This window comes from Bombina bombina, chromosome 7 (genome assembly GCF_027579735.1).
Source record: "Bombina bombina isolate aBomBom1 chromosome 7, aBomBom1.pri, whole genome shotgun sequence".
NCBI classification, from domain to species: domain Eukaryota; kingdom Metazoa; phylum Chordata; class Amphibia; order Anura; family Bombinatoridae; genus Bombina; species Bombina bombina.
Genome location: NC_069505.1, coordinates 554,833,832 through 554,860,753, shown reverse-complemented (window position 1 = coordinate 554,860,753; position 26,922 = coordinate 554,833,832). Strand labels below are relative to the sequence as shown.

Sequence of the window (26,922 nt, the reverse complement as noted above, 5' to 3'; positions counted from 1 at the left end):
TTAAAGGGACATTGTATTGTAAAATTGTTTCCCTTTTAAAGTGTTGCCAATAATCTATTTTCCCTGCTGGTGTATATTAAATTATTTAAAAACCACTCCTTTACCTGTAATTTTATCATTTAAAATAGCTGCTTTTGCCTGTTGAAACCACCACATATACTGAGGGCTAGATTTATCAAAGCTGAGGCGGACAGGGGCGCATAAATGCGCCCCTGTACGCCTCAGCTTGCCTGTGGCGGGGCGAATTTACCCGTAGGTAATCACCATTACACACAAGCGCAATTTTGCTCTCACTTGGAATGTCTGCTCCCTGCCCGCGCACAGCCAATCCCGCGCGGGCAGGAGCTGTCAATCTCCTCGGTCGAACTAGACCGTGGAGATTGAATTTCGCCACCTTAGAGGTGGCGAAGAGGTTAGGGAAGCGGCGGTCTAGTGACCGCTGCTTGTGAATCTACGGCGAGCAAGTTCTTGTGAGAATTTGCAGCCGTAGGGCTTTGATAAATCGAGCCCTGAACATTTCAATACGGAAGCAAAGAAGAGGCAACAGAAAAAAATCACAATTCCAGGGGGTGCAAGAGAGAGGTACTAAAATTTTCATTTTGAATTGCTCTCTCTGTGAGTATTGGGTTTTGTGTATACAGAGAGAGATAAGACAAGGAGGCATTTGCTTATATAATGGTTAGAAAAATTAGGTAATTCTCCCTGCAAGCTCAGCCCATTTGAATAGTTTTTTGTTCCAATAAACAGATAATATGGGCAAAATAAATAATGAAATGATGGTGCAAATTTACTATCTGAAGGTATTTACCGTCCCTTTAAACAGTGGATTAAATAGACATTAAGAGATTAGAGCCCCAGAATTCTGCATATTAGAAAAAATATATAATTAAAGATGTACAGAGATTTTACTGTATTAATTGTCTTTCAAAAACTCTGTTAATTGGTTAATGTACTCAGACAAGCAGGAGATAAGAGTTCATTATATTCAAAGCTGCTGCAGGAACACCATTTGAAATGGGCTGGTCTCTCTCGCTCTCTAGGACTCCCCACTGCCAAGTTTAAAGGGACACAACCCAATTTTTTCCTTTTATGATTCAGATAGAGCAGACATTTTGAGCAACTTTCTCATTTACTCCTATTATCAATTTTTATTCATTCTCTATTTTTATATGAAAAAAGCAGGAATGTGAGCTGCTTTTAGCTACCAATCAGCAAGAGCTACCCAGGTGCTGGACCAAAGATTGGCCGGCTCCTAAGCTTTACATTCCTGCTTTTTCAAATAAAGATAGCAAGAGAACGAAGAAAATGTGATAATAGGAGTCAATTAGAAAGTAGATTAAAATTGCTGCTATATCTGAATCATAAAAGAAAAAAAAAATTGGGTTTAGTATCCCTTTAATTCTGCTGCCTCTTTAGTATTGGTGGTGGCTTCAAAAGGCAAAAGCAGCTATTTCAAAAGACAAAATAAAGGTGGAATATATTAAAGTAGTTAAAGGGACACTGAACTCAAATTTTTTCGTTCGTGATTCAGATAGAGCATGCAATTTTAAACAACTTTCTAATTTACTCCTATTATCAATTTTTCTTTGTTCTCTTGCTTTCTTTATTTGAAAAAGAAGGCATCTAAGCTATTTTTTTGGTTCAGAACCATGGAAAGCACTTGTTTATTGGTGGGTGAATTTAGCCACCAATCAGCAAGAACAACACAGTGTGTTCACCAAAAATGGGCCGGCATCTAAACTTACATTCTTGCATTTCAAATAAAGATACCAAGAGAATGAAAAGAATTTGATAATAGGAGTAAATTAGAAAGTTGCTTAAAATTGCATGCTCTATCTGAATCACGATAGAAAAAAAAATTGGGTTCAGTGTCCCTTTAATGGTTTTCAGTACAATGTACCTTTAAGATTCCAGCCCCTTACCCTAACCCTAACACTTTATGTTTGCACTCGTCCCCTGCCTTATTTCTGTCTCTCCTATTTTAGACTCCTCTGGCAAGTTAAGGTCTCGTGAATTCACCAACTGTGAGATGACAGAACACCTACCCCAGGAGGTCTCACTGGATTGGGCCCGCTCTCTCACGAAAGAAGAGATCAGCCCTCCTTCTTTGGGGCGCACTTGGTACAGCATGTCCGCTAGAGATGAGACTGATGGGTACAGTGTTAGTGCCGTACTAGGGCCACAGGGCGAGAAAGATGACCATCTGGCAGGTACTGGTGCACAGCTTGATTTATGCTTGTAATACTAAGCAGTGAACACTAGAGGTCACTAGAGCTATAGCTAGGGACCGAGTTACAGAATTGCTCATATCTGTGAGTTTCCCCACCTTCCTCTCCTGTTTCACTAGCCTCTCCAGCTTAAAAGTGAAGGTCAATTTTGATAAATTAGTGCCCGGTTTTAATAATCCTATTAAAAACAAGGGCACTTTAATTAATCAAAATTGACATTTTTCACTTGTTTTCTTCAAAAACTTACCTTTTAATCCTGACAGCCGCTGCAGCGCTTCCTCCGCCCGTCGCAAGAACTCTTTGCGGGTCCAAAATGACCAATCTGGCTTCCTCAAATCACGGCGTTGCCTCAGGCCATGAGAGCCGTGATTGGAGGAAGCCGGATTTGTCATTTCTGATGTAAGAAGAGGCTTCCGACGGCCGGGGGAATAGCTGGAGCGGATGTCAGGATTAAAAGGTAAGTTTTAGAAGAAAACAAGTGAAATGTCAATTTTGATGAATTAAAGTGCCCTTGTTTTTAATAGGATTATTAAAAACCAGGCACTAATTCATCAAAATTGACCTTCACTTTAAAGGATTACTGTACTTTTTTTTGGTGAATGGACTAATGATTAAAGTTATAAAATGCACCTACTTTCATTGTCCAACGATGCATGTAACATATTAAAAATGTATTTTACATTTTTTATACTGACGTCAGTCAAGCCAACCCACTAATATGGGCTGTACAATCGTCGTTTTCATCCTTATATCGGCGGCTGCTTCTATGAATATAATTAAACTGCTTTTTTGTTATCTTGCGCATGCGCAGTTAGTCCAGTGATATAGTGCATGCACATTTTGTTATGTGAAGCTGATGCCGCCTGAAGCATAATACTGGATAGATAGAGCAGGTCTGCTGCTTTCAATAGAGAGAATCGGTGAGTGACGTATTCCTTGACGTTGCAGAAGCTTGCGCAGGTGCATCGCAGCAACAGTCCGTCATATTCCTTCCTTCCCCTGAGGGTGGAAAATAAGAAACATTTTGTCAAATGATTGCAGCGAAACGGTAAAAATTTAAAACACATAGTACATTAAGAAGTGGATTTTTTTTTACATTTATTGGAATAATGCTAACTTTTATTTTTAATTCAGTGTCCCTTTAACTAGAACCTATGTTGGATAGTAAAAAGAAAATAACGCAAAATAGGACAACAATGTCTAATGAAATTAAACTATTACAGCCAAACACTATGGCGCAATCGTTACTGACCACTGTTCACTCAATGCATAGAATGTACCTAAAACACTCAACCTCTAGTTTGGGTTCCCCAGAAAAAGGTAAGAAATAGACCCACACACTAATCATTCAACCAAAAAAGCCCTCTTGCCTATGCCTCCCCCCCCCCCCCCAAGGACCAGACAAACAGTCCAAACAGGCCCTACCCTCATCCTCGTTACATTCATACCAAGGGGCCGAATTATCAAGCTCCGAATGGAACGTGATGCCCCGTGTTAATGGCGAGCATTTAGACTCGCCGGAAACACAAGTTATGAAGCAGAGGTCTAAAGACCGCTGCTCCATAACCTGTCCGCCTGCTCTGAGGAGGCGGACAGACATCGCCGGAAATCAACACAATCGAATACGATCGGGTTGATTAACACCCCCTAGCGGCCGATTGGCAGCGAATCTGGAGGGGCGGCATTGCACCAGCAGTTCACAAGAATGTTACATAAGCAGAGATGGAATCAAGCAGCTGTATGGCCTAAAATACTACTTCAATCTCCAGAAGGTTATTAGTTTTGGTCATTCCCTGCTCCCAGTCAGTCGCACCTCCACCGGCAGGTGGCTGAGCATGTTGGAAAACTGTTACGTACTCTAAGGGACCATATACCACAGAACCCCAAGCTTGCAATTTGTAAAGTTTAACACATTAAATGGCTGATCTAGTGGGCAGAACTGCTGATTGCCAAATTTTGCCCTGAGAGTAACGGGCCACATCTCTCCAACTCTTTTATAAAAAAGTGTTTTGACAAAGACTGGCAGTGCAGCATTATTTATGTAGTGGAAAAATAGTACATATGTCAAGGTGTTTAAGGGTTAGCCCAAATCAGACATCTCAATTCCAACTAAGGACTAGTTTACGAGTGGCGCTCTAACTGTTGCACACGAGCGATAAGGGGTTTATCATGGCTCTTTGAATATGTCGGAAGAAGCGCACAAATTAAAAGTTGAAAGTAAACGCGTTCGCTTGAGCGCTATTGAATTTAAAGTCAGTCTGGATAACACGACCTCAGAGCTCTGTTACGCGAGTCAAAAAAGTTGCAGGAAACACATCAAAATTACATTTAAAAGTACAGTTACAATTATAATAACACTGTCTAATAAAAATTATTTTTAAAAAATTGCCTAAAAAATGTATTAGGGCTCAAAGATATGAGGTCTCAGGTGTCTAAATATGTATATATACTTGAGAAAATGTTATCTGGGTTGCTGGCGAGTAAGGTTGTTATGTTTTGCCCTCCATTGAAGTCTAAGGGAGAATACTACGTTAAATCGGTCAGAATATTTGAGGTTCAGCTTTTTGCACGTTACGGTTTAGCGCTTGTGCGAAAATGTTTTATTTTCAACTTGCAATACGCGTGCTATCCAACGCACGCAAAATGCTTACTTCTAGCAAAGGTAAAGTGCGAGTGGGAGCGATAAATAGGGCTCCACTCGTCATCTAGCCCTAAGTTGTAAACCCCTCAAAGAGGGGACCCCCAGATCTTATCAGAGAAATCAATCTGACATACATACTGCATACGTTTCGTCAGGTCTGTAAGTATCTGAAAAAGTCTTCTCTCTTTATAAAGTTTCCAAACATGCCTAATTTCCATACCCTCCCACCACTGTGGGTGCAAGTGTCTATATTATTCTATGCAGCAGATTCAGCCACATAGCATGATCTAAAAACTGGTGAAATTGGAGATATTTATTGATCCCACTTTTAGCTCCACTTCCCCTTTTCTGTCCTTTCTCTCATTTGCAAAATTCCACACTTTGATATCTGTTTTTTCCCTCCCCTATTCTAATATATATTTTTTTTTCTCACTTCCTTTTAATTATTTCTTAATCTAATCTACCATCTGCCTCTCAATCCAACCAATTTTGACTACCTCAAACTTTGGTCAAACTAAATCCCTGGTCCCCTCCTTCCCTCTGACTACAACTCATCCCTCTCTTTTATATCCACCCTAAACTCGCTCACTCAAACCAACCAACTTCTCTTTTGATCCCCTTTTTCCTTCTCTTACTACAAACAAGCTCTTTCTGCCTTAACATCCTTGCATTCCACTGACCCACTCACTACCTCCACACTCCAACCCCCACCATTCATTGCCCTTCTCAATTGTCACTCCACCTCCACTTTTTCCGCTCTCTCCTTCAAACATGACACTATGGGGTCACCAGAAACAGATGTTATGGAGCAGTGGTCTAAAGACTGCTGCCTGTTCCATAACCTGTACGCCAGCTCTGAGGCGGCGGACAGAAATCAACGTGATCGAATACGATTGGGTTGATTGACACCCCTGGCCGCAAATCTGCTGGGGGCGGCATTGCATCAGCAGTTCACAACTGCTGGTGCAATGATAAATGCCGACTGCGTATGCTGTTGGCATTTATCGATGTGCGGCGGACATGATACGCTACATCATATCATGTCCGTTCGCACTATCATAAATAGACCCCAATATTTCCACACTTTCTTACTTTTCTTTGTTACCATTAATTCTACTAATTGTCTCTACAGCATTTTTGATGCTACATTATTCGATGTTCCACCTCTCCTTAACCTTTTAATTCACATTCTTCCACTTCCAGTCACATTAGCTGTGTACACCCCATCCGTGTCCCAATTTGCAACTTTTGACAAGCCCATGACCATTCCATGTGGTCTCTGGCGAGGGCAACAGTCTCGTTTCTCTGTGGAGTGGAGACACAGAGCTCTTGGCGATGGGACGGTTCTCTACGCTTACGATGGGCGACTAGATCGGGTGGCAGAAGCTGCACCAGACTGTCGCATGAACTTCACTGCCTTGCACTCTTCTGGGGACGCGTCCCTCACACTGGAAAAAGCTGATGTCCGATACCAGGGAACCTTTCTCTGCACTGTCTACTTGCCCTATGTGAGAGCGCAGAGGGACATCCAGCTAAAGGTTACAGGTGAGAAACACTGAAATGAAAGCAGAAAAGTCAAACCAGGTTTTATCTGAAGCATGCGTGTGGTAGACATGATGTACTGTTTTACCTTCTATGATATATATTATATTCTCAATATATGTTACTGCATCACACATATAAAAGAGCAATATATATATTTTATTATTATTATTTGCATGGGTGTAAATGAGCCAGTCAGTGCAATGCTCTAGGGAGGCAATAAAATTGTAGCAAACTTAAAGGGACTTTGAACTCAAACGCTTCTAAAACTAATTTAAACATATTTATTATTTATATATATATATATTTATATCGTATAGCTCTTTTAGTTGATATTGGACAGGAAATCCATGATTGTGCGTGCTTTGTAATTGAGTCTTAAATTTGTTCATTAAAGGGACACTGAACCCAATTTTTTCTTTCGTGATTCAGATAGAGCATGCAATTTTAAGCAACTTTCTTATTTACTCCTATTATCAATCTTTCTTCATTCACTTGCTATCTTTATTTGAAAAAGAAGGCATCTAAGCTTCTTTTTTGGTTCAGTCTCTGGACAGCACTTTTTTTATTGGTGGATGAATTTATCCACCAATCAGCAAGAACAACCCAGGTTATTCACAACCGGCATCTAAACTTACATTCTTGCATTTCAAATAAAGATACCAAGAGAATGAAGAAAAATTGATAATAGGAGTAAATTAGAAAGTTGCTTAAAATTGCATGCTCTATCTGAATCATGAAAGAAAAAAATTGGGTCCAGTGTCCCTTTAAGTAAATTAATTTAGTTAATTAAGTAAGCAAATGTACTTTGTTAACTAAATAAACTAATGATCTAATACTAAATCTGTTGTAGTTACCCTTATCTATTGAAAGGCGAAACTAAATGAACTAATTAATAAACTTTATCATTTGTTCATATGTTTGTTTAGTTAAATGGATATGAAACCCTCAAAAAAAAAATTGTGATTTAGACAGAACATACAATTTTATAAAAGTTTCCAATTTAATTTGCTTTGTTCCTATGATATTCTGTGTTGTAGAGATACCTAGGTAGCATCTGTAGCACTACAGGAAACAGTGCTGCCCTCTAGTTGCAAATGGATAATATTCTTGCATAACTGCTGCCATATAGTTCTCCAGACATGTGCACTCTCCTGAGCTTACCTCGCTACTTTTCAACAAAAGATACCAAGAGAACAAAGAAAATGTGATAATATAAGTACATTAGATTTGTGTAAAGTTGTATGCTCTATCTGAATCACGAAAGACTAAATTTGTATTTCATGTTCCTTTAACCCCTTGAGTGCTAACGACGACTGAGCCGTTGCAGTTTCCCACTCTGGTGCTAATGACGGCTCAGAGCCGTCGCTAGCACTCTCCCACCTTGAGGAAGATCCCCACTCGCTCCTACCCCGGTGATCGGACCTGCATAGTGACAGGCATCGCCGGGGCTTCATGTTTTGCGTGGTAACGTCACGCGCAATGACGTGATGACGTCACTGCGCAACTTTTTTTTTAAAACAGACAATGACATGTATAGGGAAAGGGGGCATGCTGATTAGAAGCCTGTATCTCAGGCATCTAAGCAGCTACAGACCCTCAAGACCCACCAGTGGAAAGGTAATTGCCTAACCTTTCCAACAGTATAAGTCTTGGGGATCTGGGAATTTTTTTTAAAAAAGTAAAAAAATATATATATATATTTAAAAAAAATTAAAAACCCTCTATCAGCTTAACACCCAGGTGGGAAAGTGTTTAGCACTCAAAGGGTTAAACTTCAATATTTGTTTTGCAAACAAATAACATAACCACATTTTTGCACGTCTAGAAAAAAACTACTTTAAACAATAGCCTATGAGAAAGAGAGGAAACGTAAGAAGGGTTGATGGGGTAACAGGAAAATCTGTTTTTTAATTATCATAATATTTATATATCTCCCATCTCTATATTTTATTCATCCCTCTCTGATTTCACTTCTTTCCTTTACTTTTCACTCCTTCCCTGTTTCTCCCTTTTATTTTATGTAATGTCTTTATTACCTAATTCCTGTATCTTCTGTTTTTATTTCTTCAATTTTCTCTCCTTCATTCCCTCCAAACCCCCAATCTCTACCTTTCACTCCTTCATTACCCTTCAACTTCCTCCATTCCTCTCCATTGTTCCTTCCCAACCTATTTTTTTCCCTCATATCCTTCCAACTTTTTCTTTTCTCTTCCCAACCCCTTTATCTTTCTCTCTTTTGTTTCCCGCCTCCTTGTTTCTCTTCTTCATACACTTCCATGTTTTTCCTTTCACTCCTTTGTTGTTTCCTAACTTCCTTATTACTTCCAAACCTCCTCCTTTCTCTACTTTATTCCCTCCACCTTTCTTTTTCTCCTTCATTCACACCCAACCTCCTCCTCCTTTTTTAAATTCTTTCCATTACCGTTATTACTTTGCACTGTCTCCAACTTCAATATTTTTCCATCCTCTCCTTTCTACATCTCTAACTCTCCTTCCTCTCTCTTTTCCAATTTGTCTCCTACTCGTTTTCTCCCTTCTCGCTTTACTTCCTCTTCTCTTTCACTTCTTTACAACAACTCTTCTCATTATCCCATTCACTCCTAATGTATGCCCTTCTTGCTTTTTCTTCTCTACCTCACCCCCCATCTGTTTCCTCTTCCTCTTTCTGCCCAGCTGTCCCTCAAGTCACTCTCCTCCCTGACCCTCTCTTTGGCCGCCCTGATGAGGAGTTGACCCTCACCTGTGCCATCTCTCACTTTCATCCACTGGAAATCTCTGTGGAGTTCCTGGTCCGTCTCCCAGGGGAGCCACATTCTACCCTCCTCTCTGGAACTACTCTATCCCCTCACAGCCGCAACCAAGATGGCACCTTCAGCATGACAGCATCACTACGCATCAATGTCAGTGCTCAACACCATGGGGCTCGATACTCCTGCCGTGTCTACCACGTCAGCTCCAAAGAAGGCCTGACACGTTCACGTACCCTCCAAGTGGCAGGTAAATACCCTCAAACTTCCACAATTTGTAGGAAAAGTAAAACAACAATTTGAAAACAAATGGAAAATAGATGGTATCAGTTGTTTATTCTAAAGTAGGAGTAATTCCAACCACTATTTTATATTTAAAGGGGCATTAAACACCTCAAGATATTAATATAAATTGTTTAATTACATGTTGAAAAACAACTTTGCAATATACTTTCATTATTTATTTTGTTCTCTTTTCTTGTAATTTAATTCTGAATATTGTGGGCTTTCCAATTCATGTTATACATGGAAGTGCAGACACAGCTGTATCCTACACAGTCATTGGTTGTACACTCTAGTAAGCCAGTTATAACCATTCCTAATTGGCCAACTTTCTAACATATATTGGCCACAGATCAATATTCTAGAAGTCCAGGGGCGGAACTACCATTGGTGCAGCAGGGACAGTGGCACCAGGCCCAAAGGCTAGGGGGGCCCGTAACAGTGAGTCTATAAATAGGTTTGTGCAGAATGTGTACAATCCTTGTACAGTTGAGCCTTTTATTAGTGCAGGTTGTAGGTGTAGCTACCTTTTTATCTTATTTATCCTCAAAATCATTATACAGAGTTACCGTTTTGGGGGGCCTAAAACATTTTTGCACTAGGTCCCTCTGTTGAGTAGGTCTGCACTGTAGAAGTCTTTAGGGACACACATAAATTTATGGCTATTAAACACACAACTAATATATTTTCTAAAAATGTCCAGTGGCTCAGATCCAGATTAAGGTAAGGTTGCCGGATACCCTTTATCTGTTCTCCTCCACAGCGCTGTTTTGATTGTGGCCAACCTTTTTACCCACCCATCAGTCCGCTAAGCACACATTTTTAGTCTGGCTTTTTCCTGGGGCGACAAAAAAATTATGGCAGACGTTCTTAGTTCTTCTTTTTCATGGGTGCAGAAAGAACTAGTCTAGAAGACCACAGATGGCCCATGGACCAATGGTTGGTCATCCCTGACAGAGAAAAACAAATGAAATAAGCAGGGAAGCCTTTACAGATGAGTTGCCACACAATTATCACTTTTCTGATCACGATGCATGAAGCAAAATCTCTTCTCTCACATGACCAATAATACATGACCAATAATACATGGAGTCTCTTTCTCGTTGTAGGTATCTCTGGGCCGTCTATTGAAGATGGGATGTATCTATTTGTGACAGCTCTAATCCTGTACGGAATCTTCAGTTTACTGCACAAGAAAGGTGAGGCCACAAAAGTATAGAAAAGTGAAGAAATCTACCAAAGAGTGCAAAAATAACACAACTTGGGAGACTTAAATTGTGGGTTTGATTCTTGCCCAGTTTTTTAATTTTTTTTTAAAGAGAACTGTTTTTTGTTTGACTACTAGCTTCTGACCTGTTTGTTCATTGGTTGATAAATACAGAGAGAGGGGCTCCTCCAATCAATGTCCTTCTCTAATTAATATCTTTCTTTCTATTTTAGTTGTTCCTTTGTTCAGTACTTCTGAGACCAAGGAGGATGCAAAGGTATTTAGAGTTCCATAGAGACACTTTAATTTTTATTTGTATAATCTGTTGTATATCTAGGCCAGGACGCTACAAGTTTAGAAGCCAGACACTTTTGTATACAGTATATATATATATATACACACACACATATGGAAAAACAAACTAACATCGTTTGCAATGTGTGATAAACTTGTGTGGGATCAAGTGAATAAATTCAATACAAAAAGGTGTATAACATTTCTAAGACTTCTATCTTATACAGAAAAGTTAATCGTTGTGTCTACTGACACATATAGTTTAAAAATATAAGAAAATTTAAAGGGACACTGAACCCAATTTTTTTCTTTTGTAATTCAGAAAGAGCATGCAATTTTAAGCAACTTTCTAATTTACTCCTATTATCAATTTTTCTTCGTTCTCTTGCTATCATTATTTGAAAAAGAAGGCATCTAAGCTTTTTTTTTTTGGTTTCAGTACTCTGGACAGCACTTTTTTATTGGTGGATGAATTTATACACCAATCAGCAAGGACAACCCAGGTTGTTCACCAAAAGTGGGCCGGCATCTAAACTTACATTCTTGCATTTCAAACAAAGATACCAAGAGAATGAAGACAATTTGCTAATAGGAGTAAATTAGAAAGTTGCTTAAAATTTCATGCTCAATCTGAGTCACGAAAGAAAATTTTTGGGTACAGTGTTCCTTTAAGCAGACTAAAACATATCTCTGTGCTTTAAATAAATCATGCAAATCGCCGATAGTTGCTATCTGCTAAAGATACTCAAACGAAGTTATAAAACTTTAAAAAAAACTACAGGGTCAAATGGAAGCAAGCCGCAGCTCACTCGTCTGGCCAGACAATACCTGTGTATTTTCATGTCCCTTTAAAGTCATATATATGCCTAAGGAAACCATAAATATCCCATGTGCAATATCCATACTGAACAGTTAGTTTGCAGCAAATAATATGTAAGGAATAAGAAGCTTATTGCATCGTATGATCAACCAGACAGGATCCAAACTGAGCAAAGGAGTTCCTAGGCAGCAGTGTATTTGTCCTCTTGAGAACTCTGGCCTCGTTCATTAGTTATTTTTATATTAGAAGAGAGATTGGGTTAAAGGGATATTCCAATGCAGTAATAATAAAATGTTCTATTTAAAAAAATAATTAAAAAAAAATTGAGAGCTGTTCTCTAGCCAGTCCTGAACTGGACATGGCTGGTGATTGTCTGATACACGCGTATGATGCACCTGATTGGTTATGTACTATTTAGGGGTAGCAGTAGATTGTGGTGCCTCAGTAGGAGTTTATCTTTGTGTGTAACCCCTTGGCAGTCAAAATTTAACTTTTATGACCCAGATAATTTTATGTAACTTTTAATTTACTTATTTTATCAAATGTTCTCTTGATATCCTTTCTTTAAAAGCATACCTAGGTAGGTTTAGGAGCAGCAAGTGCCATGAGATAGCTGCTGATTGGTGGCTGCACATATACCTGTATGTCTAATGTCATTGACTCACCTGATGTGTTCAGCCAGCTCTCAGTAATGCATTGCTGCTTCTTCAACAAAGGACACCAAGAGAAGTAAGCAAATTGGATAATAGAAGTAAATTGGAAAGTTGTTTAAAATTGTTCTATCTGGATCATGAAAAAAATGGGGTACTGTATTATGTTTCTTTTAAACACAGTTATGAGTGAGCATACTAATCTATTTGAACACCTTTACTATTGCTGTATAGCGTCTCTATAAATCGCCATATGACAGATGGGATTTCACTGTGGCTTCTTATGTTTTTGTTTAAAAATTCTATTTTGTTCTTTATTTACAGGGCAAAGCTGAAAAAAAGGTGAAATAAAGACAAAAACAAATGTGACCCTGTCACAGTGACATCATGTATTTGACCTTCAACAGCCTAATTTGATTGAGATTACAGAGAGGGGTGATATGTGACACGAGATTGACTCACCTCATATGAATCACACCCTTCACAACTCCCTTCCGAGATAAATATCGTTCTTTTAAAATAAGACCTTGATGGGATATTTAATTCCTGGCCACATATAAGTTGGTTTCCATTTGACATTAGTAGAACATAAATTTGTGCATTTTTTTTCTTCTGTTCATCTCTAGATGTGTATACTATGAATTAGACTTCAAATTGACTGTGAGACACATTATTGAGTTGGATAAATCTCTTTGTGCACAGGGATATTATTGAAAACTTTCTGTAGTACAATTCAAGAGCAATCAAATTGTGGAACTCATTGCCTAAGGAGGTAGTGAATGCCAAAACCATAGATACATTTAAAAATGGCTTAGATACATTTCTGGCTAGAAATCAAATTCAGGGATATGATTGCTTGTGTTAAATTGTTCACCTTTTTAATCGTATTAATTTAAGTATATACTGTGTATATATATATATATATATATATATATATATATATATATATATATATAAAATCCAAATAGGGGTATAGCACTCACAATGACAATCAGTCCTTGCCAGTGGTGCAGTTCAAAAAACAAATATGCAGCAAAAAAAAACAAAAAAAAAACTGTTATTAAAGAATATTAATGTTTAAAGGCCCATATATATATATATATATATATATATATATATATATATATATATATATATATATATGTGTGTGTGTGTGTATAGGTTGTCCTCAATGGACTTCTGTCATCTTTGAAACTCGTCTACTATGCTGTGTATAAACCATGCTAGGAACAGATAAATAATACGGTATACTCTGTAGCAATTTTTATTTTTTAGAAAAAAATATTTACATTGCTTACAATTCAGAAATCAGTTTTTCTAAAGTGTAGTGGGGCAAATACTCCAATAGTCTTTTCCTTCTCTACGCAATAATTCTTATTATTGGTTATTTATATAGCGCTGACAAATTTCAGTCTCGCCTAATTCTTCGTAACCTTTCACTATTTGGTCATCTCTATTCTTTAGTAAGTCTAAAAAAAAATTATGGGAACTGGTGAGATTGGAAATGAAGATGAAGAATCTGCAAATTAATGGGATTAATTTTGTGAGTGTGTTTGTGTTACTGTGTGACAGATTTACTAATAGCCGCTTCTGTGTAATACTATTGAGCCCATTCACTAAAACTCATGTGACTCTACATTTTGTATTGAATATTCTCCATACAATAGCATTGTTTCAATAGGATTTAGTGGCCTCCATTACATATGCAGTGTCGCCCGCAAAAGCCGGCGACGCCAGTTTTTACGCGATTTTGGTATCCTATATACAGCGCCGCTTATAAATGTGGCACGTATATTTCACCCGTCGCTCGCATACTCCCATAGGCTAACATGGGACCGCGTTGTAAATCGGTATCCAATATCCAGCGCAAGGCCTTACGTGGCGAAAATGGAGAAATCTTACTCCATTTTTACCTCGCCATAAAAGGCAGCCGTAGCAGGCCTTGTGCTGAGTATGGGAGCACCGTAACTCCCGAAAATGCCTGCAAAAATAAACAAACACCTAACGCATGCGCAATGTCTATCTACCTGTCAACCGCAATCCCCCACCGTAATAACTAATAAACTCTATTAACCCCTAAACCGCCATAGCCCACAACGCAAGTAATAACTAAATTATTAACCCCTAAGCCGCCATAGCCCACATAGCCTATTAAATGTATTAACCCCTAATCTGCCGCCGCCAACGTCGCCGCCACTATAATAGTTATTAACCCCTAAACCTAAGTCTAACCCTAACACCCCCCTAACTTAAATATTATTTAAATAAATCTAAATCAATTTACTATTATTAACTAAATTATTCCTATTTAAAACTAAATACTTACCTATAAAATAAACCCTAAGATAGCTACAATATAATTAATAATTACATTATAGCTATTTTAGGATTTATTTTTATTTTACAGGCAACTTTGTATTTATTTTAACTAGGTACAAAAGTTATTAAATAGTTATTAACTATTTAATAACTACCTTGTTAAAATAAATACAAATTTACCTGTAAAATAAATCCTAACCTAAATTACAATTAAACCTAACACTACACTATAATTAAATTAATTACATAAACTAACTACAATTAAATAAAATAAACTAAAGTACAAAAAACAACAAACACTAAATTAAAGAAAATAAAAAATTAGTTACAATTTTTTTAAGCTAATTACACCTACTCTAATCCCCCTAATAAAATAAAAAAGCCCCCCAAAATAATAAAATTCCCTACCCTATACTAAATTACAAATAGCCCTTAAAAGGGCCTTTTGCGGGGCATTGCCCCAAAGTAATCAGCTCTTTTACCTGTAAAATAAATGACAATACCCCCCCCAACATTACAACCCACCACCCACTCACCCAACCCTATTCTAAAACCCACCCAATCCCCCCTTAATAAAACCTAACACTACCCCCTTGAAGATCACACTACCTTGAGCTGTCTTCACTCAGCCGGGCAGAAGTGGACATCCAGAGGGGCAGAAGTCTTCATCCGATCCGGCCAGAAGAGGTCCTCCAAGCGGCAGAAGTCTTCATCCAGGCGGCATCTTCTATCTTCTTGCATCCGGAGCGGAGTGGGTCCATCTTGAAGACATCCGGCGCTGAGCATCCTCTTCCTTCTTGATCCGACGACTGAATGAAGGTTCCTTTAAGTGACGTCAGCCAAGATGGCATCCCTTCAATTCCGATTGGCTGATAGAATCCTATCAGCCAATCGGAATTAAGGTAGGAAAAATCATATTGGCTGATACAATCAGCCAATAAGATTGAAGTTCAATCCTATTGGCTGATCCGATCAGCCAGTAGGATTGAGCTCGCATTCTATTGGCTGATTGGAACAGCCAATAGAATGCAAGCTCAATCCTATTGGCTGATTGCATCAGCCAATAGGATTTTTCCTACCTTAATTCCGTTTGGCTGATTCTATCAGCCAATAGGAATTGAAGGGACGCCATCTTGGATTCATTCAGTCGTCCGATCAAGAAGGAAGAGGATGCTCCGCGTCGGATGTCTTCAAGATGGACCCGCTCCGCTCCGGACGGAAGAAGATTGAAGATGCCGCCTGGGTGAAGACTTCTGCCGCTTGGAGGACCTCTTCTGGCTGGATCGGATAAAGACTTCTGCCCCTCTGGATGTCCACTTCTGCCCGGCTGGGTGAAGACGGCTCAAGGTAGGGTGATCTTCAAGGGGGTAGTGTTAGGGTTTTATTAAGGGGGGATTGGGTGGGTTTTAGAATAGGTTTGGGTGTGTGGGTGGTGGGTTGTAATGTTGGGGGGGTATTGTCTTTTATGTTACAGATAAAAGAGCTGATTACTTTGGGGCAATGCCCCGCAAAAGGCCCTTTTAAGGGCTATTTGTAATTTAGTATATGGTAGGGAATTTTATTATTTTGGGGGGCTTTTTTATTTTATTAGGGGGATTAGAGTAGGTGTAATTAGATTTAAAAAATTGTAATTAATTTTTTATTTTCTGTAATTTAGTGTTTGTTGTTTTTTGTACTTTAGTTTATTTAATTTAATTGTAGTTTTTTTATGTAATTAATTTAATTATAGTGTAGTGTTAGGTATAATTGTAATTTAGGTTAGGATTTATTTTACAGGTAAATTTGTACTTATTTTAACTAGGTACCTAGTTAAAATAAATACAAAGTTGCCTGTAAAAAAAAAAAATCCTAAAATAGCTATAATGTAATTATTAATTATATTGAAGCTATCTTAGGGTTTTTTTTTTACAGGTATTTATTTAGTTTTAAATAGGAATAATTTAGTTAATAATAGTAATTTTATTTAGATTTATTTAAATAATATTTAAGTTAGGGGGTGTTAGTGTTAGGGTTAGACTTAGGTTTAGGGGTTAATAACTTTAATATAGTGGCGGCAACGTTGGCTGCGGCAGATTAGGGGTTAATACATTTAATAGGCTATGTGGGCTATGGCGGTTTAGGGGTTAATAATTTAGTTATTACTTGCGGTGTGGGTTTGATGGCGGATATAAGGGTTAATAGTTTAAATAGGCATATTGCGTTGTGGGGGGTTGTCGGTCTAGGGGTTAATACATTTAATATTAGTAATGAGAGGGGGGGATTGCGGATATAGGGGTTTTACATGTCGGGCTTATTTTTGGGAGGCAGGTTAGACTTTTACGGGAGATTTGTTATTTTCTTTACTTTTCTTAGGTGCCGGCAGTTTCTAAAGTGCTGTAAGTCACTAGCGACTCCAGAAATTTGTAGCTACGCTCATTTCTGGACATCGCTAGTTTATCTGACTTACGGCACTTTATGAACTGCCGGCGCCGTATATGTAATACCCCGATGTGCGAGGTGAAATTACGGGCGGCGCAGGTTCCCACGCTTGCGCCGAAACCTGCGCCGTATATGTGATCGCGCCCAGTGAATCTATCCCAATAGTTTTGTTATCATAGATTTACTAAAATACTCACAAGTGGATTATCTCCATTTCTTGTGGAGCAAATTAACTAAAATGTAGCAAGCTCTGTCTTGCTTCAGTTTATCTGCTGTATGAAAACACTGTCAATTGTCGTACAATTTTCGGACCCTGTGTATACATATACAGAACGATTTCGACAGTAAATAAGCATAGGTTATTGCTTTTGTTTTATCTGTGATATCATTTTTAGCTTTAATCTATAAACGTAGGCACTTAAAGTTGTAGATTTATAAGATCTTAAAAAGGTCTATAAGATGTAAAAAAATCTAAATTTGGTAGCTTGAAATATGTTATATCTAATAAAACTACTGTTTTTAAATTTGGCTGTCTACTTTTATTTGTTGAATAATAAGGATATACTGTATGTGTGTGTGTGTGTGTGTGTGTGTGTGTGTGTGTGTGTGTGTGTGTGTGTGTGTATATATATATCATTCAAAAGAAAAGACCGGCACCCTCCTTGACAAAATAAAACATATCTTCTTTTATTGGTCAGGTTAAAACATACAAGAGTACAACAGCCAGAGCACGTCTAAAAACAACATACAGAATGGTCAGCACTCAATTGGATGTACACATCTAGGCTAAAAGCATAAAAATTAAAAGTTTGTTAGAGCAAACTGTGATGAGCTCTGAACCCAAGTCATGGTCTCTTCTTTCCTGGGTCCTAAACCACAGCCAACACATGTTGGCTTCCAACTAAAGACACTGAGAACTCCCAAGAGTGTAACAACGTTATGTTTCCTCCCCTAGACACCTATAGAACAAATAAGTGGACTGTATACCATGAATATAATATGTAACAAATGCTAGTAATTTGCATAATTGTAAAGGTCTTACCTGGATTGGAGTCTGTAGCAGAGATATGTGCTCACCCTTACAGGTATCGCAGCCCAAAGGGATCAGGTAAGAAAACCACATGGGCTGTGAATAAATGCATTGGGGCTGTGTGCAAAAACCAAGGATCCAAGTATGCTGTACAAACAAGGGTAAATCCAAGAGAGTAGTGAAGGTATTGCAGAGATCAAAGGAAGCCAGGTGCAGGTAAACTATGAACAGCCGGGGTCATAAGCCAGGGTCAGTCTTGGAGATTTCAGGAACAAAGACACCTAAACAGGAAACATGAAACAAAGAACTGACACTGAGCACAGGAAAAGGCAGGGTTATATAGCCAGATAATGAGCTGCTAATTGGTAGGAAGTCCCAGGTAAGCCTGACTGACAGGTTGTAAATGAGCACAGGTGATCCAGGCAAAGCAATATCCAGAGTCCAGCCCCAGTGCAGCAGGCAGGATAAGGAAAGGTAATGAAAGGCTTACATACACACACAAATAGAGAGTAGCAACTGTGGCTTAGAGGTAAGAGAACAAGCCTAGGACAAGCGAGGTCCCAGGTTCAAGTCCCTCGCTTGCCCCCAAAGGGGCGACCACGCCTGGCTGTCTGCATGGAACGGTGGGAACCTTGACAGTTCCCTCCCCTTAAAATCGCCCCCCGGGCATGAGCAGGCTGGGTAGAGGCCACTTTGAGTTTGGTAGCAAAGTCAGCCTCATCATCAGACCTGTCAAAGTTGTCATCTGGCAAGATGGCGACTCTCCCGTAGTCATCCAGACCTACAATTTGGTCATCTTCTACATTACTGGGAAACATTGGGCCAATAGTGTTCTTGGCAGCCTTCTTCCTATTCTTTTTCATCTTGGCTGCTGTCGAAGTACTCGCAGGTGAGGCATTCACAGCTTGCAATGCTTTCTCGAACATCACAAGATCCTGCTTGCAGACACGGATACCATTTGAGGCAATAAGTGCAGTCAGGTGGCAGTACTTTGTCAGGACAGAATGTAATGCTGGTGCTTGCTGGTACAGAAGTGATGATGGTGGTTTCAGGATTAGGCAAATCATCAGGAGCAAGAGGTAGAGGCATAACCGAGGTCTCAGGGAATTTAGGACTAGCAAAAGCAGGTTCCGTAGGTCTACAGGAAATAACAGTTTCAGAGGTTAGTAGACTCTTCTGAACAGCAGAACATGGACAGCCATGACTGCAACCTTGGCACCTCACAGAATTGCATATAGAACAAAGAGGGTGAACAAAAATAGTGCCAGTTTGGAGAGCTGGAGACCAAGGTGGGCGAATAGGGCAATTGGAGATGAAGTGCCCCGCAGTTAAAGCAAAGACAATGACTCCTTCTGGCTCTTTCTTGGGGAGCCTGCCTATTCCGGATTACCCCTATCTCCATGGGCTCCTCAATGTCCTGGAGTACCTCAAGGATCTGTTCTGGGTCCTCTACTCTTCTCCATCTATACTTCTTCGCTGGGTAATCTTATCAACAGTTATGGCTTCAAATATCACCTCTATGCTGATGACACCCTGATCTACCTCTCCACCCCTGCTCTCTCTCCCTCTGTCCTCTCTCATGTCAGCAACTGCTTATCTGGTATTTCTTCCTGGATGGCCTCTCACCACCTAAAGATTAACATGTCCAAGACTGAGCTCCTTCTTATCCCCCCCTCAAGCTCTACGCCGACTTCTGACTTCTCTATCCCTGTTGACGGCATCACCATTTCCCCATCGCCCCAAGTCCGCTGCCTCGGAGTCACACTTGACTCAAACTTATCCTTCGTCGCCCATATCCAATCGCTTTCTACATCCTGCTGCAATCATCTACGCAATATTTCCAAATTCGCCCTTTTCTGAGCGCTGACACCACAAAGCAAATAATCCACTCCCTTGTTATCTCCCGACTTGACTACTGCAATAACCTACTCGCTGGCCTTCCTCTTTCCCGCCTCTCCCCCCTTCAATCCATCCTAAATGCCTCTGCCAGGCTGATCCACCTTTCCTGTCGATCTGTATCTGCTGCACCTCTTTGTGAGTCCCTTCATTGGCTCCCCATTCACAGCAGAATCAAATTCAAAATTCTCACCCTTACATACAAAACTCTCACCAACGCCGCTCCGCTCTACCTATCCTCTAATACACAAGTATACTCCAGCCTGCCCACTAAGATCCAACAATGACCTGCTCCTTGCATCTGCAACTATCACCTCCTCTCATGCTAGACTGCAGGACTTCTCTCGTGCAGCACCTACCCTCTGGAACACTCTCCCTCATGCTGTCAGGCTTTGCCCTAATCTTTCTTCCTTTAAATGTTCTCTGAAGACTTTTCTGTTCAGGGAAGCCTACCACCCAACTCAATAATAAATTAACTTCACTTACCTAACATTTCCCTCATCTAACTCTGTATTAACATCCTTCTCAATCTTGCAGTCCTCACCTCCTGTTTCTCAACCTCCTACCCTTCTAGATTGTAAGTTTCCACAGGAATAGGGCCCTCAATCCCTCCTGTATGTGTTTGTAAATTTTGTCCTGTCTCTTACAAGTCTTGCATTGTTTTATTAATGAATTGTATCCATGGACAGCGCTGCGGAATATGTTGGCGCTTAATAAATAAAGTATAATAATAAAAATAATAATATAGGATTCATCAGAAGCCTCAAGGTTTGCGGGTGAGTACTGGTAAAAATCATCCCAGTCACAAGGAAGCCGTGATCTGTGGGAACGTGGAACAGACCTAGGAACCTTAGTTTGCCTTGTGGTAGTACACTGAGTGGCCATGACTGTTATGAAAGCCCCCCAGTTGTCTAGGACAGGACTTATCCAGGAGCATCTGGTGTGCCCATTTTTTTTATCTGCCCAGAAAGTAGGTTGATGGCTGAGCGGACTATGATGAAGTCAGTGGCATACGTAAGAGGCTTTAAGGCAAACAGCTCACAATATACCTTAAAGGACAAGAAGGAGGAACGGCTACCATCGAATCTCTCAGGTAACAGTCCAAAAGGTTCACAATATGCTGGTTCTGGGTGTACCGTACCTTTAAGAGCACAAAAGTCCCGCTGCAAATTGAGAACAGTCTGATTCAAGTTGGATACTTGCTGGGTCAGGGCAGTGAGCATCCTGTTCATCTCTGCGGCTCCATAATGGTCAGTTCTTATGTAGAGGTCTTACCTGGATTGGAGTCTGTAGCAGAGAGATGTGCTCACCCTTACAGGTATCACAGCCCAAAGTGATCAGGTAATAAAACCACCTGGGCTGTGAATAAATGCATGGGGGCTGTGTGCAAACACCAAGGATCCAAGCATGCTGTACAAACAAGGGTAAATCCAAGAGAGTAGTGAAGGTATTGCAGAGATCAAAGAAAGCCAGAGGTGCAGGTAAACGATGAACAGAGCCGAGGTCACAAGCCTGGGTCAGTCTTGGAGATTTCAGGAACAAAGACACCTAAGCAGGAAGGAAAGGTAATGAAAGACTTGCATGCACACACAAATTGAGAGAATCAACCGTGGCTTAGAGGCAAGAGAACAAGCCTAGGACAAGAGAGGTCCCAGGTTCAAGTCCCTTGCTTGCCCCCGAAGGGGCGACCAAGCCTGGCTGTCTGCATGGAACGGTGGGAACCGTGACAATAATAGCGTCAAATTGTAGTGGATTTATGCAATTGTCTTCTAGTAGAGGTTTGAAAATATAGGGCTATCGTTAGTATGAAACTACTTTTCTTTCATAAAAGTGGTTAGAGTCCACAATCCATTACTCCTGGGAATCACCTTTCCTGACCACCAGGAGGAGGCAAAGGGGGGTAGTTATCATCGTGTCAACTTTTCTGCCTTCGCCGGCCCAATACGCCCGCCTAAGCTCGCCTACCTTTGCCGCCGCGAACCTGAAAAAATACGCCTAAGTTATCAAATAAAGCTGTCAAAAAGCCTTGGGGCGATGAGTAGCGGACTGTGAGAGTTATCACTCATCCGATCTCGCTGCTCTTCGGCTTTTTTACAGCTTTATTGCTAGCCTGTCACTAAGCACTCACACTAAACTGCACTGTTCTACCCCCTATACCGGCGCCCCCGGAGCCCCCCGCAACTAAATAAAGTTACTAACCCCTAAACCGCCGCTCCTAGACCCTGCCGCAACTATAATAAATGTCTTAACCCCTAAACCGCCGCTCCCGGAGCCCACCGCAACTATAATAAATGTCTTAACCCCTAAACCGCCGCTCCCGGAGCCCACCGCCACCTACATTATACCTAGTAACCCCTATCCTGCCCCCCCTATACCGTCGCCCTCTATAATAAAGTTATTAACCCCTATCCTGCCGATCCCGCACCTCGCCGCAACTAAATAAATAGTTTAACCCCTAAACCGCCGCTCCCTGACCCCGCCGCAACCTATATTAAATTTATTAACCCCTATCCTGCCCCCCCTACACCGTCGCCACCTATAATAAATTTATTAACCCCTATCCTGCCCCCCCACTACACCGCCTCCACTGTAATAAAATTATTAACCCCTAAACCTAAGTCTAACACTAACCCTAACACCCCCCTAACTTAAATATTAATTAAATAAATCTAAATAATATTTCTATTATTAACTAAATTAATCCTATTTAAAACTAAATACTTACCTATAAAATAAACCCTAATATAGCTACAATATAAATAATAATTATATTGTAGCTATCTTAGGATTTATTTTTATTTTACAGGCAACTTTCAATTTATTTTAACTAGGTACAATAGCTATTAAATAGTTATTAACTATTTAATAGCTTACCTAGCTAAAATAAAGAGAAATGTACCTGTAAAATAAAAACTAACCTGTTACAATTACACCTAACACTACACTATACTTAAATAAATTATTCCTATTTAAAACTAAATCCTTACCTGTAAAATAAACCCTAAGATAGCTACAATGTAATTAAGAATTACATTGTAGCTATCTTAGGATTTATATTTATTTTACAGGTAACTTTGTATTTATTTTAGCTAGTTAGAATAGTTATTAAATAGTTATTAACTATTTAATAACTACCTAGCTAAAAGAAATACAAAATTACCTGTAAAATAAATCCTAACCTAAGTTACAATTAAACCTAACACTACACTATCATTAAATTAATTAAATAAATTAACTACAAATAACTACAATTAAATACAATTACATAAACTAACTAAAGTACAAAAAATAAAAAAAGCTAAGTTACAAAAAATAAAAAACATAAGTTACAAACATTTAAAAAATATTACAACAATTTTAAGCTAATTAAACCTAATCTAAGCCCCTTAATAAAATATCAAACCCCCCCAAAATAAAAAAGGGCCTTTTGTGGGGGCATGCCCCAAAGAATTCAGCTCTTTTGCCTGTAAAAGAAAAATACAACCCCCCCACAACATTAAAACCCACCACCCACATACCTCTAATCTAACCCAAACCCCCCTTAAAATAACCTAACACTAATCCCCTGAAGATCATCCTACCTTGAGTCGTCTTCACTCAGCCGAGCAGCGATGGAACCGAAGTGGACATCCGGAGCGAAAGAAGTTATCCTCCAAGCGGCGCTGAAGAAATCTTCCATCCGATGAAGTGATCCTCCAAGCGGCGCTGAAGAAGTCTTCGATCCGGGCGATGTCATCTTCCAAGAGGCGATGAAGAAGTCTTCTATCCGGGCGATGTCATCTTCCAAGCCGGGTCTTCAATCTTCATCCCGCCGACGCGGAACATCCTTCTTTACCGACGGACTACCGACGAATGAAGGCTCCTTTAAGGGACGTCATCCAAGATGGCGTCCCTTCAATTCCGATTGGCTGATAGGATTCTATCAGCCAATCGGAATTAAGGTAGGAAAAATCTGATTGGCTGATGGAATCAGCCAATCAGATTCAAGTTCAATCTGATTGGCTGATCCAATCAGCCAATCAGATTGAACTTGCATTCTATTGGCTGTTCCGATCAGCCAATAGAATGCGAGCTCAATCTGATTGGCTGATTGGATCAGCCAATCGGATTGAACTTGAATCTGATTGGCTGATTCCATCAGCCAATCAGATTTTTCCTACCTTAATTCCGATTGGCTGATAGAATCCTATCAGCCAATCAGAATTGAAGGGACGCCATCTTGGATGACGTCCCTTAAAGGAGCCTTCATTCGTCGGTAGTCCGTCGGTAAAGAAGGATGTTCCGCGTCGGCGGGATGAAGATTGAAGACCCAGCTTGGAAGATGACATCGCCCAGATAGAAGACTTCTTCATCGCCTCTTGGAAGATTACATCGCCCGGATCGAAGACTTCTTCAGCGCCGCTTGGAGGATCACTTCATCGGATGGAAGATTTCTTCAGCGCCGCTTGGAGGATAACTTCTTCCGCTCCGGATGTCCACTTCGGTTCCATCGCTGCTCGGCTGAGTGAAGACGACTCAAGGTAGGATGATCTTCAGGGGATTAGTGTTAGGTTATTTTAAGGGGGGTTTGGGTTAGATTAGGGGTATGTGGGTGGTGGGTTTTAATGTTGGGGGGGGTTGTATTTTTCTTTTACAGGTAAAAGAGCTGAATTCTTTGGGGCATGCCCCCACAAAAGGCCCTTTTAAGGGCTGGTAAGGTAAAAGAGCTTTGAACTTTTGTAATTTAGAATAGGGTAGGGCATTTTTTTATTTTGGGGGGTTTGTTATTTTATTAGGGGGCTTAGATTAGGTGTAATTAGCTTAAAATTGTTGTAATATTTTTTAAATGTTTGTAACTTATGTTTTTTATTTTTTGTAACTTAGCTTTTTTTATTTTTTGTACTTTAGTTAGTTTATGTAATTGTATTTAATTGTAGTTATTTGTAGTTAATTTATTTAATTAATTTAATGATAGTGTAGTGTTAGGTTTAATTGTAACTTAGGTTAGGATTTATTTTACAGGTAATTTTGTATTTCTTTTAGCTAGGTAGTTATTAAATAGTTAATAACTATTTAATAACTATTCTAACTAGCTAAAATAAATACAAAGTTACCTGTAAAATAAATATAAATCCTAAGATAGCTACAATGTAATTCTTAATTACATTGTAGCTATCTTAGGGTTTATTTTACAGGTAAGTATTTAGTTTTAAATAGGAATAATTTATGTAAGTATAGTGTAGTGTTAGGTGTAATTGTAACTTAGGTTAGTTTTTATTTTACAGGTACATTTCTCTTTATTTTAGCTAGGTAAGCTATTACATAGTTAATAACTAATAGCTATTGTACCTAGTTAAAATAAATTGAAAGTTGCCTGTAAAATAAAAATAAATCCTAAGATAGCTACAATATAATTATTATTTATATTGTAGCTATATTAGGGTTAATTTTATAGGTAAGTATTTAGTTTTAAATAGGATTAACTTAGTTAATAAGAGAAATATTATTTAGATTTATTTAATTAATATTTAAGTTAGGGGGGTGTTAGGGTTAGTGTTAGACTTAGGTTTAGGGGTTAATAAATTTATTACAGTGGCGGCGGTGTAGTGGGGGGCAGGATAGGGGTTAATAAATTTATTATAGGTGGCGACGGTGTAGAGGGGGCAGATTAGGGGTTAATAAATTTAATATAGGTTGCGGCAGGGTCAGGGAGCTGCGGTTTAGGGGTTAAACTATTTATTTAGTTGCGGCGAGGTGCGGGATCGGCAGGATAGGGGTTAATAACTTTATTACAGAGGGCGGCGGTATAGGGGGGGCAGGATAGGGGTTACTAGGTAATTTATTGTAGGTGGCGGTGGGCTCCGGGAGCGGCGGTTTAGGGGTTAATACATTTATTATAGTTGCGGTGGGCTCCGGGAGTGGCGGTTTAGGGGGTAATACATTTATTTAGTTGCGGCGGTGTAGGGGGGGTCAGATTAGTGGTGTTTAGACTCGGGGTACGTGTTAGGTGTAGACAGCTCCCATAGAAATCAATGGGATATCTGTCAGCAGCGAACTTGTACTTTCGCTATGGTCAGACTCCCATTGATTCCTATGGGATCCGCCGCCTCCAGGGCGGCGGATTGAAAACCAGGTACGCTGGGCCGTAAAAGTGCCGAGCGTACCTGCTAGTTTTTTGATAACTAGCAAAAGTAGTCAGATTGTGCCGCACTTGTATTCGGAACATCTGGAGTGACGTAAGAATCGATCTGTGTCGGACTGAGTCCGGCGGATCGAAGTTTACGTCACAAAATTCTACTTTTGCCGGTCTGTAGCCTTTGATAACTAAGGCGAATCAGCCTCGCCACAAATACGCTGCGGAATTCCAGCGTATTTGAGGTTGACGGCTTGATAACTACCCCCCATAGACTCCCAAACACCAAGACCTCTATAAAATCCCTCCCACCTTACCAGAAACAAATCTTGTCTTTGCCTCCGCTGGAGGAAGTTGAAGAACAACAATGTGCATATGATTCTTCAGTGAGAGGGGCTTTCAGTCTTAGTTGAGGCCCGTTTCCCCCTCAGAGTACAGTGTTTGTCAGAGGGATGTATATGGGGTATGGTTAGTCGCTGTTAGAGGAAGAGGTTGGTTCTGATGATCAGGGGTCTTCCTCTGATCATTAATTTGTGATATATTCTTATTCGCTTAAATTTAGCATATTTGTTCTCTATTAAAGAAACTTTGTTTACTTTAGAGATAAACGTCCTGAAGTAGATGGGGCAAGCTAGTTAACTGTTTAAATCCTGTTCTTGTAATCCTTCTGCAAGGTTTAAGAAGTTATATCCCTTACTTGCCTCTAATATTTCCACTCTGGCTAAGCATGCTA

General features: G+C 39.7%; 1 protein-coding gene across 1 annotated transcript in view; it reads left to right on the top strand.

Annotated features, from left to right (window-relative positions):
• Positions 1 to 13,119, top strand: part of TAPBP (TAP binding protein) — a 67,549-nt gene extending 54,430 nt beyond the window's left edge. The window contains exons 3-8 of the mRNA XM_053721893.1: positions 1,986 to 2,210; positions 6,073 to 6,414; positions 9,088 to 9,411; positions 10,553 to 10,642; positions 10,884 to 10,927; positions 12,739 to 13,119. Coding sequence (XP_053577868.1) covers positions 1,986 to 2,210; positions 6,073 to 6,414; positions 9,088 to 9,411; positions 10,553 to 10,642; positions 10,884 to 10,927; positions 12,739 to 12,765 — 1,052 coding nt within the window. The 3' untranslated portion in view covers positions 12,766 to 13,119. The remainder of the gene's footprint in view (positions 1 to 1,985; positions 2,211 to 6,072; positions 6,415 to 9,087; positions 9,412 to 10,552; positions 10,643 to 10,883; positions 10,928 to 12,738) is intronic.
• Positions 13,120 to 26,922: the final 13,803 nt, after the last annotated feature.